The sequence below is a fragment of the Benincasa hispida genome, chromosome 10 (genome assembly GCF_027475165.1).
Source record: "Benincasa hispida cultivar pf3 chromosome 10, pf3_genome.v1.1, whole genome shotgun sequence".
Taxonomy (NCBI): domain Eukaryota; kingdom Viridiplantae; phylum Streptophyta; class Magnoliopsida; order Cucurbitales; family Cucurbitaceae; genus Benincasa; species Benincasa hispida.
In genome coordinates, this window is record NC_143487.1 from 25,747,508 (window position 1) to 25,766,789 (window position 19,282).

A 19,282-nucleotide genomic window follows, 5' to 3' on the forward strand; every position below is an offset into this window, starting at 1 on the left:
ACTTAAGCATGTATGTGGTGACATATAAATGGATCATGTCTTAAGTGATAACTAAAATAGTCTGTAGTATATGGATATAGGAGGGAAACCATATCCTGGTAACGCTACGGATGCGGCCCGCTTTGTGGATTAGTTACAAGTGTTGTGACTTGTCAAAAATGGTCTGACGAATCCCCAAAATGGTAGGCTTGTTGAGTTGGCAATCTAGCCATTCTCACCTATACAAATCAAAGAACCACCTTCATAAGCAGGAGTTCACAACTCACTCAGGATTCAGCACCTATGGTTATCCTAGTGAAATGTAAGTCTATATTACTAACCGCGTTATATAAAGAGACTAATCATTTCGTGGTCTGGTCTTATACAAACTCTTTGTATAGGATACTTCCGCTCGCATGTCTCCACATGAATGATCAGGATCAGATCATTTGTATCACTTTACAATACTTGTAATACCTACAAAGCGAGTCATATCCGCAGTGTCACCAAGTTAAGGTACCCAGCCTTATCCATCAACTACAGACCATTTAAGTATTATTTAAACAAGATCCACTTGTATGTCTCTACATACTTGTTTAAATTACATGAAATAACCTCGGATCATAGTTTATTGGATTTAGTATATGCTGATAAAATAACACTTATTTTACTAATAAGAATATATTTATATAAAGTTTACAAACTACGAGATTACAAAGAGATGTAGGACACCATTCCCAATAGAAGTGTCCTCCAGTCCTGGACCCACTGCATGATAGGTGGATTAAGACCAACAATAAGGCCCAAGTCTACATTTTGACAAGCTTAACTAAAGCCTTGGCTAAAAAGTATGAGACCATGATCAATGCACGTAAGATCATGGAGTCACTATGTGAGATTTTGGGCAACCATGTACACATCTCAAGCATGACACTCTCAAGTTCATCTTCAATGTCAGGATGAACGAGAGATCATTTATTAAGGAGTATGTCCTTAACATGATGATCTACTTTAACGTGCCAGAAATAAACAAGGTCATCATAGATGAGTCTAGCTAGGTAAGCTTTATTCTGGAGACTCTTCCGAAGAGTTTCCTGCAATTTTGCAGCAATGTTGTAATGAACAAAATAAATACAACCTTACCACTATTCTCGACAAACTGTAGACTTACGAGTCCTTAATGAAAATCAAAGGATGGCACAGGGAGGCAAATGTTGTCAATTCCTCAAGAAATTTCCACAGGGATTCCACCTCTACAACTAAGTCTATGCCTTCTTTCTCAGGCACAAAGAAATGGAAGAAGAAGAAGAAAGATGGTAAGAGGAATAAAGCTATCCTGGTTGTTACTACCTAAAAAGGAAAAAAGAGATTGCAAAAGGAACTTATTTTCATTGCAACCAGGAAGGACACTGGAAAAAAAAATTACCTAAAATATTTCGCTGAGAAGAAAAAGGAAAAAGAAGGTAAATATGATACTTGTTTTAGAAACTTGTTTAATGGAAAATAACAATACTGCCTGGAATCTTGATTTAGAGGCCACTAACTACGTCTGTTCTTTTTTTACAAGAAACTAGTTCCTAGCAACAACTGGAGGCTGGAAACATGACTTTGTGGGTTGGGATGGGGTAGGTCATTCTAGTAGTTGCAGTTGGGAGCTTAAAGTTATTTTTTAATTCCAAATTTATTTTGTTAAAGAATGTATATTTTGTTCCTAATTTTAAAAGGAATTTAATTTGACTATCTGGTTTATTAGAACATTCTTAGAATGCATCGTTTATTCATGATAAAACGTTTATTTCCAAAAATTTTGATATATGTTCATCAATAAACAAAAATAACTTAAATGTGCTAAGGTTGTTAGCATAAAAAATGCTTCATAATGTTGAAATGGTCAACACTACAACTACACAATAAAAAACTAAAGTTTCTCCAAAAGAAAATGTCCATCTTTGGTATCTAAGAGTAGGTCACATAAATTTCAATAGTATTGAGGTTGGTCAAGAGTGGATTTCTAAAAGAGTTAAAAGAAAATTCTTCACATGTATGTGATCTTGTCAAGAAGGAAAATGACAAAACGACCTTTTTACTGGAAAAGGTTATAGAGCTAAAGAGCCCTTGAAAATTGTACATTCAGACCTTTGTGATCCAATGAATATTAAGGCAAAGAGAGGGTATGAATATTTCTTCACTTTTATAGATGATTATTTTAGATATTGGTATGTTTACTTATTGCAACATAAGTCTGATACACTTGAAAAGTTCAAGGAGTACAAGACTGAAATTTAGAATTTATTAGGTAAAAATATAAAAACACTTCGATCAGAGTGAGATAGAGAGTAAATGGATTCGAGATTTCATGACTATTTGATAGAACATAGAATTACGTCTCAACTCTCAACACTTGGTACACCTTAACAAAATGGTGTATCAGAAAGAAGGAATAGAACCCTGTTAGACATGGTTTGATGGGTAATGAGTTATGCTTTTTTATCTAACTCGTTCTGCGGTTATGCACTGGAGACTGCAGCTTATCTTCTATATACTTCAATTCTGTCTAGAATCTTGTAGATCAATCTGATGGGATAAAACCTATAGGTTGTAAACATATCTACAAGAGTAATAGAGGTGTAGATGGTAATGTGAAAACCTTTAAAGCTAGATTGGTGCAAAGAATTATACCTAGGTTGAATGAGTAGACTATGACGAAACTTTTTCACTTGTTGTCAAGTTAAAATCTATTTGCATTCTCTTGTCCATTGCCAAATATTATGACTATGAGATATGGCCAATGGACGTCAAGACTGTCTTTTTGAATGGCAATCTTGATGAGGCTATCTACATGAATCAGCCAGAGGGATTCATTGAACAAGGTTAATAGCACAAGGTTTGCAAACTTAATCGGTCAATTTATGAATTGAAGCAGGTTTCTCGATCTTGGAATATAAGATATGATACTGTGATCAAGTCTTATGGCTTTGACCAAAATGTTGATGGACCTTGTGCTTACAAGAAGATCATCAACAGTTTAGTAGCTTTCTTAGTGTTATATGTAGATGATGTGCTACTTATTGGGAATGATATAGGTTTACTAACTGATATAAAGAAATGGCTAGTTGCTCAATTCCAAATGAAATATTTAGGTGAAGCACAGATTGTTTTAGGGATCCAAATTATTAGGGAGTGTAAGAACAAAACACTGGCCTTGTCTCAAGCATCATGTATCAATAAAATGCTTGTTAGGTATTCGATGCATAATTCCCAGAAAGGTTTGTTACCTTTCAGGCATGGAATTATCTTATTTAAGAAACAATGTTCTAAAGCATCTCAAGAGGTTAAAGAGATGAGACGAGTTCCTTATGCATCTGTAGTGGGTAGTCGATGTATGCCATGTTGTGTGTAAAACAGAACATTTATTATTCAGTGAAATAGTCAATAGATATCAATCCAATCTAGGATTCGATCACTGGATGAGACCTTTCTCAAGTATCTTAAGAGAACGAGAAACTATATGCTCGTATATGGAGTTAAGAATTTGATCCTTATAGGATATACTGGCTCTCATTTTCAAACTGATAAGGATTCTAAGAAATCCACACCAGGATCAGTGTTCACTCTTAATAGAGGAGCTATAGTATGGTGTAGCATCAAGCAAGGTTATATTGCTGACTCTACCATGGAGGCAGAGTATGTAGTTGCTTATGAAGCCGCTAAAAAAGTTGTCTGGCTCAGGAAGTTTTTGACAGACTTTGTAGTTGTTCCAAATATATTAATGCCCATCACAATTTATTATGATAATAATGGTGTTGTGGTGAATTCCAAGGAGCCTCGAAACCACAAACAAGGAAAGCATATCGAGCATAAATATCATCTCATTAGGGAGATTGTGCAACGGGAGATGTGATTGTCATAAAGATCGCTTCGGAGCACAATGGTCCTGATCCATTTACGAAGGCTCTCACAGCTAAAGTATTTGAGAGTCATCTAGAGAGTATGGGTCTACGAGATATGTGTCATCTTGTTTAGGACAAGTGAGAGTATTGTGGGGTATATTGTATGCCCTAGTTTATTGTATTGTGTACTTTACTTTATATTGTATTTTGTACTATACACCCCTACTCACTTTAGTTATCAATAACTCGTTATTTCGTTCATTCACAAGAAGACATGAAATGAGTTCAGATACTTTTAAAATATTTCTCTCGATATCCTACTGAATGAGCATATCCAAAGACACAAAATGCAGAAAATGTGTTCTTTAACATATTGATTTAAAATTTTAGAGCCTCAAGTACATCCATTCATAACGAGCTTTAGAAAAAAATTATTGTTTTCTGGTGATCATATTTTTATGGAATCCAGGTGTATTTTGGCATCAAACACCCATGAAAAATAATTATTATAATTAGTATCAAAGGCTACAGATCTAACTTTGTAAGATCTGTCATGATAACACTATCACAATACATTGTATTTATATTAAAATTTTAATATATGCCAAATATGCAAAACAATTTTTAATTTATCAATTATAAAAAAGAGGAAAAATGACCTATACATTTAGGTACTACCTTCATTGGGAAAAAGAATAGAAACTCGTGCTGATAACGTGTTGTAAAATTTATGAGCAAAAGAAGGCATCATTGGAACAGGAATACTAATGAAATATAATATAATAATATAAATAAAATAAATAAATAACTAAAATTATAATAACCAAAATTGGAATAAAGAAAATTATAGAAAATAGGAAAATATGAAAATATCTTATTTAATTCTCACCAATATGTGTTATTTTTTAAGATCTACCAAATACCACTATTTATAGGCAGTTTGGCAAGTAGGAAGCGAAATTACATGAGGATGTATAATTATGAGACACATGGATAACACATTGGGTAATGGGAGAACATCACTTGTTTCTTAAAAGCATGAACATGTAATATTTGTATATAATATTTATAATAAGATTGAATTTAAAAATAATCATCTCTACCTTCAAGTAATCACAAACTTGTTTGGCAATAAATATATATATATATATATATATATATATATATATATATATATATATATTCTATGTCAGTTGAGCTAACTTAGTTAAAACTTAAGGGCTGTAAACGCATCATATATATACATGATGTAACATTAAAAAAAATATTGAAAGTGGAATCAAATGAAAATTAAGGGCATGTTTGGTAGGCAATTTGAAAACAAAATTTTCAAAAAAACAAAAGATTCAATAAAAATAGAGTTGTATTTTATGTTTTCAAGTTTGTGTTGATAGTAGATTCAAGAATTTAAACTTCAATCTAAAAAAATTCAAATGTGTTTGATAATATATTTATAGGTTATTTTCAAATATAAGAAAATGAACCAAAATATTTATAAATATAGCAAAATTTTACTGTCTATCTACAGTAGACCATGATAGACAATACTATCTATGTCATATAGATACAGACACTATTCTATCGCGGTTTATCATAGATAGACTATGATATTTTTCCATTATTTGTAAATATTTTTTTAGTAGTTTTGTCATTTAAAATAATTTCTCTATGTTTATAAACCATAAAACTAATATATTACTAATTAATTTATGAACTTATTTTATGTTTTTTTTTGTATGATTATTATTTTTTAATTTTTATAAAATATAACAAATATTTGAGAAAGATACGTTTTTGGTCTTTGAATTTTGAAGGATTTATGCATTTAATCCATAATGTTTCAAATTGACTATTTTAGTCATCGAGTTTGGGAAATTGACAAATATGGGCCCTTTCAGTTTTCATTTCTTAAATGGGCCTTCTTTTAAAAACTTATTTTGGGTCCCTTTGCTAATGAAGATGACGTCAGCGTAGCAGAAAAATTACTGTTATACCCTTACTTTCAAAAAATTTCATCAATATTCTTCAATATTTTCACCGACGTTTGGATTAAAAAAAATTAAATTGTTTCACCAAACATTTTTTTTTATTTACTTCTATCAAAACTGAAGAAAAGAAACGTTTGGGTTTTACATCAGGGATAATTTGATCTTTTTCTAATGGATCGAAAAGATAAATTTCAATGTTTTTCATTAATCTCGGGGTTCGAGAAAAACTCGAGAAAAACTATGTAAATGAGTTTCTTAAAAGTATGATAGTTGTGAAAAGAATGAATTTTAGAAGATTATATCTGAAATTTTTTTTGTTAACTCTCTCCCCTATTTTCAAGCTCAAATTCATGGATTTTTAAAATGTAGGAACATAATTTAAATTTGCAGTTTGATAAGAATCCAAAATTTATGAAAAATTGAAAATTCTAAGGAGGGTGTGATGAATGATTTTACAAAGAAGGAGCTAGCCATGACTTTCTAATCTTTTGCGGAACCCATGAAATTTTCTTTCTATCAAATCAAATATGAAGGTTTTCTAAATCACCCTCAATTGAATTATCTAGTAGTTTATAAATATATTATACACAAATTATTCACATGAGATTTCAATTAAATAATTTAAGACGTGTAATCAACTTAAAATTTATATTGATTTCAGTGAGTATAATATCTAAAAAATGATCCTTTGATACTTTCTCTCTAACATTGATGGAAGTTTTTCTTGCAATTCTTCTTTGAGTCTCAGCTCCGAAATCTTCAAGTTTTTAAAAACCTAAGAGAAGCTTTTGTCTTCTATGTCTTTAGTCTTAAGTTTTTAGGAGAGTTACACACTTGAAAACTTTAGAGTTATAGTCTGTTGATCCTTAAAAGTTTCAGAAGAGTCATATTCTTTAGATTTTTAATGCTTTGAAGGTTCTTTAGAGCTTTTTCGTTATTCAAAACTTTAAAACTATGAAGTTTTGAACTTAGGTTTTTTAGAATTTTGGTCTTTATAGTTTTAAAATTCTACCTTCAGGTCTTTCTATCTCCTCCAAATAAAGGATAACTCCTCTATTTATATGGTTTTTTGGGTCTTACATGGACTTAGACTTGGAGTTGGGCTAAAGTTAGGCTTGAGTTCCATATTTTATTTGATCCAAATCTCTAAGCTCGAATTGGGTTGGACATAAAGATTTGAATAACTTTAATTATTTGGCCCGATCCAATTTATAATTTCAAGCCCAATCATGCCTCTAGTTGAATTAAAATTTATAGGTACAAATAATTCTTAATAAGTTTTGTTGTGTTGATATGACGAAATTCGATTTCATTCAACCCACATTTTGCATGGTATGAATTGCTACCAATCACATATATGAAGGGGATATATATATATATATATAATAGAATTTTGCACCAAAGTAAATTTTCTTTCATCAATTTTCTTTCCCCTTTCATTCTTTACTTTTTCATAATAAGATAAAGTGTATTCAATGAACTAATAAACAACTCTATAAAATTATGAAAAAACCAGAACAAAAGCAAAAGCAAAAGCAAAAGCTCTATAAAAGTAACTCTGTCTTATGTTGATCGCTTACCGTTGCTCACTCTGTTTATAAGGATTAAAGTAAATAGGAATCTTTTCCCACACTAGACCACACCAGTTCCTCCACGTCCCGAAACAGAATCGTATAATCAACTAAAATATTCCATTTGGCATGGCACAGAATTCACACTAATATTTCTCATGCCCTGCACAAGATTGCTCATTGGGCATAATAATACCCAGTATATATATTCATTCAACATGTAAAAGTTGAAGAATATCATTTTTCTCCAACACTTGAGAATCCTCCTCAGAAAAGGAAAACAGAAAGAGAAAAGTTCAAATCTTAACAATGTAAGGTTCAAGCTTTTATTACACAATAAAGAGCGCAACCCAAAATCATTTGAAAAGACAAGCATAGCAAGCAGCCAACCCAAGCACACACAACAAAACAGAGGCAGTTGAACAAAAATCAGCAAACGAAGGGAGCATCGACATAATGATCACTGCAATAGAGACCAGGTCTCTGAGTGAAACCTTGGCTTTTCAGCTTTTTCCGAGCTGTCATAACAAGTTCCTGGTTGGTAATTTGTCCATCAGATTCGCTAAGTATGGTCTGAATTGCATTGCTGAGAGCCCCATATGCAGCATCAGCATTTCCTGAAGGCGTGGCATCAGCAGATGTTTGGTCAGTCTGGCATCCACTGATCAGGATCCCACCATCTGGAAGTGCACGCTTAGATGATCCAGCATAAGCCTCAGTTTTACTGCCCACTTCAGTATTCAAGGCCGGTTTCACATAGTCTTCATCCTTCTCATCCAGCTTTTGTTTCAGAAATTCTTGTGCTAAACTCCCAACCATTCCCAAGAACCCTCCTCCAGACTGTCCATTCTCACCACCTTGGAGTTTGTCCATGATCACCTTCATAAACTTCTTCACTTTGGGACTTGAATCTTCTCCAAAAATATCGAAAAGGGTCGGCCTCAATTTCCCTACATTAATGTCATCTTTCCCAGTTTTTTGCTTCAGAATGTCTATAAGAGTGGACAGAGGTAACGATCTGCTTTTCACATTGACTCGCTCCCCATATGAAAGCTCCATCTCTCTCTCTTGTGATTCCTCCTCATGGCGATGGTGTTGGAATGCTGAAGGAACGTGAATCCCGCGTGATTCTAAAGCACCTTCAACGGTTTGATGAAGAAAGTTCCTGAAACCAAAGTGGGAGGAGCTTTTTCCTTCTTCTTGGCGCTTGGGGTTGGTACTCTCTCCTATTTGCTCCTCCGCATCGTCAATAAGACCACCGCTGTGGCAAGAATCCGATACAATTGTTAATCGGCAGCTCTCCGGAACCTGATCTACCAACTCCCTGAAATCATCATCTACGAAGCAATTCACCAATCAGATTCAAAATTCGCATCGCAGAATTGGGAAATTGGGATTTAATTAAGATGGATTCCTTCAATTTTAAGGAATTAAGAAACATGAAATTAGGGGGAAAATATAGACAGACCAGTGATGAGGTTCATATCGGTGGGAACAATGCACTCGTCGTAGCCGGTGTCGTCATCCTCGCCGGTCTCGGCAGGGAGACGGGTGCCGTGACCACTGTAGTGAACAAAGAGAAAGTCGCCGGGATCGGCGGATCTGACGAGACGGGCAAGGGCGGAGCGGATATTCTTGCCGGTCGGTTGGGGATAGGAATCATCGGTATCAATCAGGATTTCGATGTCGTCCTCGGAGAATCCATAACGCTGGATCAGACACTGATGCATCCGTTTAACATCGTTGATGCATCCTCTGAGCTCTGCCTTAGTTCCTGGGTAATTACATCCGATTAGCACTGCTTTCTTTCCCATTCTCTTACAATTCGATTCCGAGACTTTTTCTTTTAGGATCGGATCGGATTAACAGATGTTTGATCTCCTTTTCCTTGAATCGCTGTTTAATTTCAGCGTGTTTGGCCACTCACTCCTCTGCCGCTTCTTCTTCAGTCATCGACTTCGCGCACACATGTCAGCATAACCGGCTTCACCCAATCCTTCGTTCATCCTTATTTGTAAGGACCAACCGCCTTTTTAAGTTTTCAGGAAAATTAATTATAATAAATTAATAAGAAAACAAATAATACTGGGGAAATTCTAATAAAAATTTGAATATTGTAAATAATAATAATAATAATAATTCTAAAATTGGGATGGAGAGATGTAAGCTATTGGTGAAACTATATTTTTAAAATCACTCTAAACTTAAAAATATTTTTATTATTCCAAATCAATTTTGATGATATAAAAATTATATTTAAAAATATAAAATTAAATATTAAAATGAAGATTAAAGACACGTTTTTCAGTGATTAGGACCACGATAGAAGTGATTTTAATAAATTCAAAATCACTCCCAATATGGACTAAAAGATATGTTTGGAAGTGATTATAAAATAGTTCAAATCATTTTTTAAAAATTTAAAAATCAATCTCAAACATGCACTAAATTAGTATTTGCCAACACAAAACTTGGATACTATGTACACTATGACATAATATTAGAATTTTAAATTTGTCATATTTTTATCGACATTTGGATTATAATCAAAATATCAATAAAATATCATTAATAATATATTATAATAATAGAAAATTAGAACTTGGGTGAAATACTTATTAAAATTGTTAGTTTAAACTAGGGGTGTTTATGGGTTAGGTTGAATTTGATGGAAAGACTTGACCCAACCCAATTGTTTGTGTGTAAATTTTTTCAACGCAAATAACCCCTATTACAAAATAAACCCAACCCAACCATAAAAAGATTGGCTTGGTTCAGATTAATCAAGTCATTTAATTAAAATTTTGTTCTAAAAAGAGGCAAAACGTAAATATGTAAAAATCTAATTTAATTATTTTCATATATTGAATTAAGATTAACAATTCAATTTTAAATTATATAGTAAAAATTTTCTTTCTAAAGTGTAAAGAAACTATTTTATGAGTTATTGAAAAATAAATTATACAAAAAATATTAGAATCAAATAAAATTAAAATCAATATATGTAAAAATAATTATATTATAAGTAATAAAAATATATATATTAGAGTTAATAATAAATTCAGGTTAGGTCGAGTTGGTTTGCGTTATATTAGGTAAACTTATGAATCAACCCAATCTATATGAATTGATAACCCAATCCAAACCGCACGAATTGAGTTGGATTGATCGATTTATTTGAATTATCGAATTTTTTGAACACCCCAACTTAAACATTTCTATAGATGATGGTTTATATTTAGAAGTTTTGTAGAGATATTCATACAATATTTTGAAAAAACTAACACCTCAAGAGTCAACATTCCTAAAAATGAACATAATTAGAATATTGAACTCGGTCCGCGAATGTCGGCAGGCATAGCGAAGCCTCCCACAATCATTCATCCACCTTTGCAAGGACTTTTTCGTCTTTTAACATTCAGTATTAAAAGGATAAGAAAAATAAATAAAAGAGGATTTTGGAAAGTAGTAGTAGAGTGGTGGGGAAAAATCTAGTAGTAGCACTATAATGCATGCTACCTCAGTCATTATTTGACACATCTATTAATTATTTATTAATTTATTAATTATTTATTTCACGAATCCTACATAATTCTTAAAAGATATTTTTGTGGTAAACAGTGGACGAAGATCATATGAAAAACTCTAATACTATAAATTTTCTCAAATAGTGGTCTCATAATCTATAGTCCAATAGATGATAAGTTTTTAAGCAGACAGGTGGCTTAAAAGGAGTAAATAAGAAAAAGAAAATTACATCTTTATGCATTCCAACCTAATTATATAAAAAATAAAATAAAATAAATCAAAAGTTTTTTTAATAAGTGTTTACATGTGACAAACTATAATTAAATAATTGATATATAATTAAACTATAATTAAATAAATCAAAAGTTTTGTTAAATATAATTATTTGCCAACAAATCCAAATAGGGATTTTCCCAAACTCTGGATGTTAACTGAGATACACCAAAGTTTTGCAACCCAGCTACGTGACCCAACAAAACCAATCTTGTGTGTCAACTTCTTTGTTTTTTTGTTTTGTTTTTTTCATTTTTATCATTTTAATTTTTTTCTTTACTTTTTTATTTATTTTCACTACAACTATTGTTGTCTGTTTGGAGACATAGAGTATTTCGAGGAGATAGTTGTGAAGTCTTGAGAAACTGTGAACTATTAAAATTTATAGTTGTAAGGAGTTAGACAGTTATAAGAAGTTGACATAAAATTGATGAGGTTAGTTGTGTGAAGGCCTACAAATTTCTTGGATTAAATAAGGAATTCGGCCAAGAATGTTAGAAAATTTTTAAAAGAAAGTTTTAGTTTAATTGTATAATCCACAACTAATATTTCATAAATATCCTAAGATTTAGAAAACTTTCATATCTATATTTAGGCTGCATTTTTAGACGTTTTTAACCTTCTCTGTCATGAATCAATTTAGTATAAATAATTTTGCATTAAACAATAAAAGTATCAAACAAAATGAAGGAAGAAGACCCTAAAAAACTTAGAAATTTTCCAAAGTAAATATGAAACATACCACAAAAGAGTTAAATCCAGATCACTGGCTCTACCTTCCAAGTTTTCAAAAGAAAAAATTCATGTTAAACTACCCTAATTTACTCTCAAACTCTCTCTGTCTTCCATAATTATTTCTCTCTTTCTCAAAATTTCGGCCTTAATAATTCTTCTTACTTATTTAATACTTATTTTATTTAAACATATACATATATTTTAGAATCCAACAAAACTTACACATGTCCAATTCTAAAATTACCCAACATTTCAAACACGTGTCAAAATGACAATTATGCCCCTCCAGTTATAAATGCCTCTCTTTTGCCCTTATTTCCAAATCAATTTCTTCTCCTTTACTCACTTTTCTTTTAAATTAAAATATTAATTTACTTTCTACTCAAAGAAAATCAAGTAGGTTCTTAGAATAATTGTTCTTTGTTTTCCCTAATTGCAAAAGGAAATTGCTCTGTACACAACATCTAAAAGCAGTAGTGTTTTTTTGTTGGTTTGATAATTGATGGGGATATTGATCCACTCTTGAAGGTGAAATAATTCCTTCTTAATTATATTTGATCACTTTCACATATGACCAGACAAATTTCTTCTCCTAAATCTTCTTAGTTGTAAACTCAATACCCACACAAATCAATTTCATATGTTGATATTTGTGAGAGTTGAAGTTCAAAGTTGTTAAAATTTCTCTTCCATCTTTGTTTTACTTGGCGAGTTTTGTAACCTTGCATGGTCGTTAGTTTTTGCTTTTTAGGCATTACCACATCCTAACGTGAAGGCTTATGTACTTTTATGTTTTTTTAGTTATGTTAGCTGTTGATAATTCTAACTTTTGCTAATGTAAGTTTTAAGTCTTTTAAGTCTTTTCTTTATTGGGATATTATTTAGGTAGTTGGGGGCATAGTAAGATGAGTTCCACTATTTTTTTTTTCCTTTTATTTAGAGATTTTGTTATTATCTTCATTCTTCTCGGTTTGTAGATATTTACATTAGGAGTATTAGTTGAAACTTTATTATTAATAGATTAAAAAGGATGTTTATATTTGATACTTTGATTTTTTTTTTTTTTTTTTTTTTGGGTAGAGTATTTATATATGTTGTTATGAATTGGAGGTAGGAGAATATTAGAAACACCTATGTTATCTGATGTGTACTAGTTTATTTATCATTAATTTAGATTTTGTTGTTAGGTTTAAGAACATTATTTGAGGAGCAATTGACAAGCACTGTTTTAAGAGATGTATGATTGTCCTTATATTTTTCATTTTAGGTGGATTTCGAGTTTGGTAGACTATGATGTTTCAGTTTTCTATATTTAACCATCAACAAGAGAGAACAATATTACTAGAAGAAAATATATCAGATTATTGGATTGCTTTTGTTTTAAGTTCATACTTATGTATTAGAAATTCTAGCTTGATTATTGTTGGACTGACTTTGTCTTTCAAGCCCAAAAGAAAAAGAAATCTAATCCATGAAGGAAGTAAGGTAGAAATAAAGGTTCTTCTGAGGCCACGAAGTTCAGCCAAGATGATTCCACGTGGTTGATTCTATTGTCTTGATCAGAAGAGAGTAAATGCACTCTGAGTAAAACCCTCTGGTAAGCAAATTCTCTTTCACTCTCTCTCCCTCAGCTCGTTTAAAAAATCCTCTCAATTCTCTTTATTGTTCTTCCCTAGTTTTCCAGGATTCGTTGATTATGAAGATAAAGCTCAAACATGCAATTTGATAAAGAGAAAGAGAAAGAAGAGAGCAATAAGAGCATGTACGTGGTTCGACAAGGTGATGCCTACATCCACGGAAAGGGAGCAAGTTTGTTTATCGAAGACTACAAAGATGAGTATTCTTTTTTTTACAGATCTTGTACAGAGTAAAAGATGTAAAAATTACAACTAATTTTTTAATGTAACACACAAATATATATGATTACAAGTCTGTTATGAAGTCTATTAAAAGAAAGAAAAAAATAGCCGTTGAAGTTGTTGAAATTATTTTTCTTCAAATCTCCACCTTAATCTCAAGTTGATAGTCTTCTTCCTTCTGGATTTGACCATTGTTTACCCTTTTTTAGGTAACATGAAGCTAATCTGTTCGAGACATTTTGAGAGCTTGAGCTTCGAGATAGGTTTTGTGAGCATGTCAGCTGCATTCTCCGAGGTATGTACTTTAAGAACTTCTATTTCTCCTTGTTCAATCCTGTCTCTAACAAAATGGTATTTTATATCTACATGTTTTGTTCGTGAATGGTATTGTGGGTTTTTGGAAAGATGGATAGTACTTTGGTTATCATAATAGATATTAACTACTGTTTGTTTGATACTAAAATCTTCCATCAAGCCCTTTAACCACAATGCCTCTTTTATAGCTTCTGAAAATGTCATGTATTCTGCTTCAGTAGTTGATAGGGTTGTAATTGATTGTAAATTTGCTTTCCAGCTTAGTAGATTAGGTTCATATAAGAAAAGATAAGCAGTTAATGATCTTTTTTTATCTGGATCCCCTGCAAAGTCTGAATTAACAAACCCATATAGCTCAAGTTTTGTCTCTTTAACACTTTAGTAGATTAGTTTAGACTATTTAGTCCAGAGTAGATACCTAAGTATCAATTTAGTAGCTTCCCAATGTCTTTTTCTAGGGTTAGAGATGTACCTAATAACTAGGCTTGCACAATAGGAAAGACCAAGCCTAGTTGAAATCATTAGATACATTAAGCTGCCTACTGCCCGACTATAGGGAATTACTTGCATCTGATTTAGGTGTTCTAAGTTAGTTTCCTTAGGTGAATTAGCTGAGAATAGCTTAAAATGATTAGCAATAGGTATAGTGACAGGTTTAGTATTAGACATATTAAATCTTCTAATGATCTTTTCACAGTAATTAGTTCGACTGATGATAAGGGTAGAGGAACCCTTGTCTTTATTGATCTCAATCCCTAGGATCTTCTTAGACTGACTCATATCCTTCATGTCAAATTCTCTCTTTAGGAGATCTTTGACATGATTTATATCTCCTTTAGAACTCCCAGCTAGTTACATATCATCCACATATAGAAGTAAGTAAACTTTGTTCTTATAGGTGGTTGACTTTACACAAGTACAAATGTCATAGGTGCTCTTTTGAAACCCAATACTCTCAATGTAGTCATTAAACCTTCTGTACCAGCATCTAGGGGACTGCTTAAGTCCATAGATAGACTTATTTAGGAGACAGTAGAGGTCCTCCTTTCCCTTTTCTTCGAACCTTTTAGGTTGAACTATGTATATAATTTCATTTAAGTAACCATGTAGGAAAATTGTCTTTACATCTAGTTGGTCTAATTTAAGGTTGTATTGAGCAACTAGAGATAAGAAAAGTTTGATTGAGGTTTGCTTTACTACTAGTGAAAAGATCTCAGAATAGTTAATGCCTTATCTTTGAGTGAATCCCTTAGCCTCCAATCTTTCCTTATACCTAGGCCTTTCATCTTTAGAAGTTCCCTCCTTTAGTTTATAGATCCATTTGGATGCTATTGGCTTGCATCCTTTAGGAAAAGAAGCTAGGCTCCAAGTGTCGTTAACATTTAGTGATTGCATTTTTTCACACATAACTTCAATCCAATTCCTAGCATCAGGGCAACTTACTACCTCTTCAAATGTAGCTAGTTCATGTAGTTTGTTTCAGTGTACCTGGCTGGAGGAACAATCACTATTCTTTGTTTATCCCTTGCTAATGAGTATTGACTCAAGTAAGGTTGAGCTTCAGTGTGTTCAAGAGGCTCACCTGAAGTTTCCTCTTCTTCTTTTTCTTAATCATTTGGAGGGTTCTGATTAGTGGTCATGTCTTTAGGTGCCTCCACCTCAATTCTAGTGGTAGGACTCTTTGGAACCTCAATTGCAGTCTTTTCTTTTTGCATAAACATTTCTTTTTCTCTAAAATTGACATCCCTACTGATCACAAACCTTTCTCAGAAGAATTCCACATTTTAAAGCCTTTTACATCTTCAATGAACCTTACAAACATACATTTCACAGCCCTAGACTTAAGTTTTACTTGATTTTGATGTATGTATCCAACACATCCAATACCCTTAGGTTGTCAAGATTAGGAGGATGTTTGGACCATTTTTCTTTAGGAGTTAAAAAAGTTTAGGGATGTATGTGGGCACCTATTTAAGGTGTACACTATATAGCTTGCAACTTCAGCCCAATACTTTTCACTGAGAATGGTATCTGAGAGTAAACATCTAACCCTTTCCATAATAGTCCTATTAAGTCTTTCTGCTACCCCATTCTGTTGGGGTGTATATCTGACTGTCCTGTGCCTAGTTATGCTTGATTCTTTACAAAATTTATTGAATTCTTCACTACAAAATTCTAGCCTATTATCTGTTCTTAGGTATTTAATTTCTATAGAGGTTTGCTTCTCAATCATAAGTTTCCATTCTTTAAAATTTTCAAACACTTGGACTTTTGATTTAAGAAAGTAAACCCAATTTTTTCTAAAGAAGTCATCAATAAAAGAGAATAAATACCTTGAGCCACTTAGGTTAGGTGTAGGAGCTCGTACCCATAGATCTAAGTGGATGTAGTCAAGAATGGCTTTTGCTGAATGCTTGCTTTGGTAAAACTATGTCTGGTTGCTTTTCCTAAAACACAATGCTCACAAAAAGTTAGTTTGTTTGAAATTCCTTATTTAGACAATACTTCCAAGCCTTTAGCACTAATATGAGACAGTCTTTTGTGCCAAACATCAGCTTCTGTCATTTCATCAGTAGTAGCAACATATGCCCCTGTCATCATCTCAACAATTGTCATTGACTCTCCCCAACAAGGACCACCTTTGAGTCTTTTAGAACTTCAAGAGTTCCACCCTTGTCCCTGTACTTATACCCAATTGCATCAATCATTCTCAAGGAGATTAAATTCCTTTTGAGGAGAGGAACGTGTCTCACATTTCTGAGTAGTTTAACAATTCCATCCTTGAGTTCATAGAGATAGAGCCAATGCCTTCAATTTTACAGCCTTGGTTGTTCCCCATGTAAACCATTTCTCCATCAATTTCTTTGTAGGTGTTAAGACAGGGTCTCATAGGTGTCATGTGGTAGATGCATCCTGAATCCAAGACCCAATCATATTTTCTAAGGGGGTTAACATGATTGGCCTTGTCAAGTGTTGAGGCTAGTGCATCAAAGTAGATGTAGAAGCCTTCTACAATAGAGGCTTCAGGTTGCTTGCCTTTGGACTCTTTTTCTTTCTCCCGATTCTTTCTTTTGAGAATGAAGCAGTCTTTGATCAAATGGCCCTTCTTTTTACAATATTTGCATTTAACTTTTTGTTTTGGCTTGTTTTCTTCTGAATGGTGTTGTTTTCTGTCCTTTAACTGATTTGGTTTGAAATTTCCTTTCACAAACAACCCTTCACCACTTGGTTGTTCCTTTTTAACTCTTTGTAGCTTAAGCTCTCTTGTTCTTAGGGCAGAAATTATTGCATCATTGTTTATAGTGTCCCTTCCATATTTCAATACATTTTAATCTCCCTATAGGATTCAGGTAAGAAGTTAAGTAGCATATAGGCCTCATTCTCATCTCCAATTTTCTCTCCTAGATTTTTAAATTCAGCAACAATAGTTTTGAATTCATCTAGGTTGTCTGAAAGTGTTCTTGATGAATCTATTTTAAAAGTAAAGAATCTCTCCCTAAGGTACATTTTATTGGAAAGATCTTTAGTAGCATCCAAGTCTTCCAATTTTGTCCAGATCCTATAGGTTGTCTCTTGATCAAGGACTTGCCTTCAAACATTGTCAATTAGGTTTAAGACTAATGTACCATAAGCAACCAGCTCCCAGTCTTCCTTTTCTTGAGTTGTCATAGTGTTTGGGAGAGTGGATGGATCAAGAAGAGCCTTGTGAGCCTTTCACTGACTAAGGATGGCTTTAATTTTGGCCTTCCAAAGGCCAAAATCTCCTTTTCCATCAAATTTCTCGACTTCAAATCGTGCTACTTCCATTTTAGAGTGAATCTTGATTCTTGATTCTTCAAGAATTGAAATCTTTGAATGTCTTTGCTCTGATACCAATTTTGTTAGATTGAGTTTGTCTTTCAGGCTCAAAAGAAAAAAAAAATCTGATCCATGAAGGAGGTTAGGTAGAAAGAAAAGTTCTCCTAGGGCCACGAAGTTCAGCCAAGATGACTCCACGTGGTTGATTCCACTGTCTTGAACAGAAGATGCACTCTAAGCAAAACCCTCTGGTAAGTAAATTCTCTTTCACTCTCTCTTTTTCAGCTCCTTTCAGAAATCCTCTCAATTCTTTCTATTGTTCTTCACTGGTTTTGCAAGATTCTTTGATTATGAAGATGAAGCTCAAACATGCAATTTGATAAAGAGAAAGAAGAAGAAGAGAGCAACAAGAGCATGTATGTGGTTTGGCAAGGTGATGCCTACATCCACGAGAAGGGAGCAAGTTCGTTTATTGAAGACTACAAAGATGAGTATATTTTTTTTTTTTTTTGTACAGATCTTGTACAAAAACTTGGAGTAAAACATGTAAAAATTATAACTAATTTTTTAATGTAACACACACATATATATGATTACAAGTCTATTATGAAGTTTGTTAAAGAAAGAAACAAATAGTCGTTGAAGCTGTTGAGATTATTTTTCTTCAATTATTGATTCCATTAATGCACATCTTTAGCAATCTGTCCTCAAGAATGAACAAAGGGGAATTACCTAGGGAAGACCATGTAGGTGATGCATCTTATTTATCATGCTTTCAATTCTAATTTCCTTATTTGAAGAATTTGTTATATGGGCAAGATGAAAAAGCTAAGTAGATTTATTGTAATCTACTCCCTAATACTTACCTAATTACCAATTGGGCAGTTGTTTGATATGTCTGGGTGATACTGAGTTGAAGTAAAGAATGGTTCTTAGGTGCCAATATATGCCATTAATTGTTTATATTAGTAGACTAATTAAGTGCTTAACTTTTGTTTTATGAATAACGTATGAGAATGATTCTTAGACATACATGAATGTTGGAATTATCATTTACATTGATGTTTTGAGTTGAACTCTAAAATGAATGTTGTGTTTTTTACTAGGACTTGCACAATCCCATTGAAGTGATGAAGCTATCAAACAAGTGATTGACATTTTTTTAGCAAAAAAATATGTTGTAATGTAGCTCTCATGACAATACATTGTTGTATTTAGTTTTTTTTTTGTAAAAAATTTACCAAGTTTGATTATTAGTTTGCTTGTATGTATCCCTTTAGGGACATTTGATAGATTCTTGGTAAAAATGTTTTCAACTTCATTATAATATATGAAGGTTCTTATTT

At 32.6% G+C, this 19,282-nt stretch overlaps 1 protein-coding gene and 1 long non-coding RNA gene across 3 annotated transcripts; one reads left to right on the forward strand and one right to left on the reverse strand.

Annotated features, from left to right (window-relative positions):
- Positions 1 to 7,731: 7,731 nt before the first annotated feature.
- LOC120088556 (metacaspase-4-like) lies at positions 7,732 to 9,480 on the reverse strand. The gene is made up of 2 exons (XM_039045950.2): positions 8,897 to 9,480; positions 7,732 to 8,765 (listed from the first exon to the last, which is right to left on the reverse strand). The coding sequence occupies exons 1-2, from the start codon at positions 9,240 to 9,242 to the stop codon at positions 7,858 to 7,860; spliced, it is 1,254 nt and encodes a 417-aa protein (XP_038901878.2). The 5' UTR covers positions 9,243 to 9,480; the 3' UTR covers positions 7,732 to 7,857.
- A 3,572-nt stretch (positions 9,481 to 13,052) lies between these two features.
- On the forward strand, positions 13,053 to 18,881 carry LOC150033219 (uncharacterized). Of its 2 annotated transcripts, none has more exons than XR_016523843.1 (4): positions 13,053 to 13,561; positions 13,649 to 14,118; positions 18,024 to 18,187; positions 18,276 to 18,881. It is a non-coding gene; the product is annotated as an uncharacterized LOC150033219 (long non-coding RNA). The 2 variants fall into 2 exon arrangements; XR_016523844.1 differs by having other exon boundaries at positions 18,042 to 18,187.
- The last annotated feature ends 401 nt before the right edge of the window (positions 18,882 to 19,282 follow it).

Coding starts and splice junctions, on each gene's coding strand:
- LOC120088556 (XM_039045950.2), bottom strand. CDS start 9,242: ATGGGAAAGAAAGCAGTGCTAATCGGATGTAATTACCCAGGAACTAAG. Junction 8,766..8,896: donor CGATATGAACCTCATCACTG/GTCTGTCTATAT, acceptor ATTGCTTCGTAG/ATGATGATTTCAGGGAGTTG.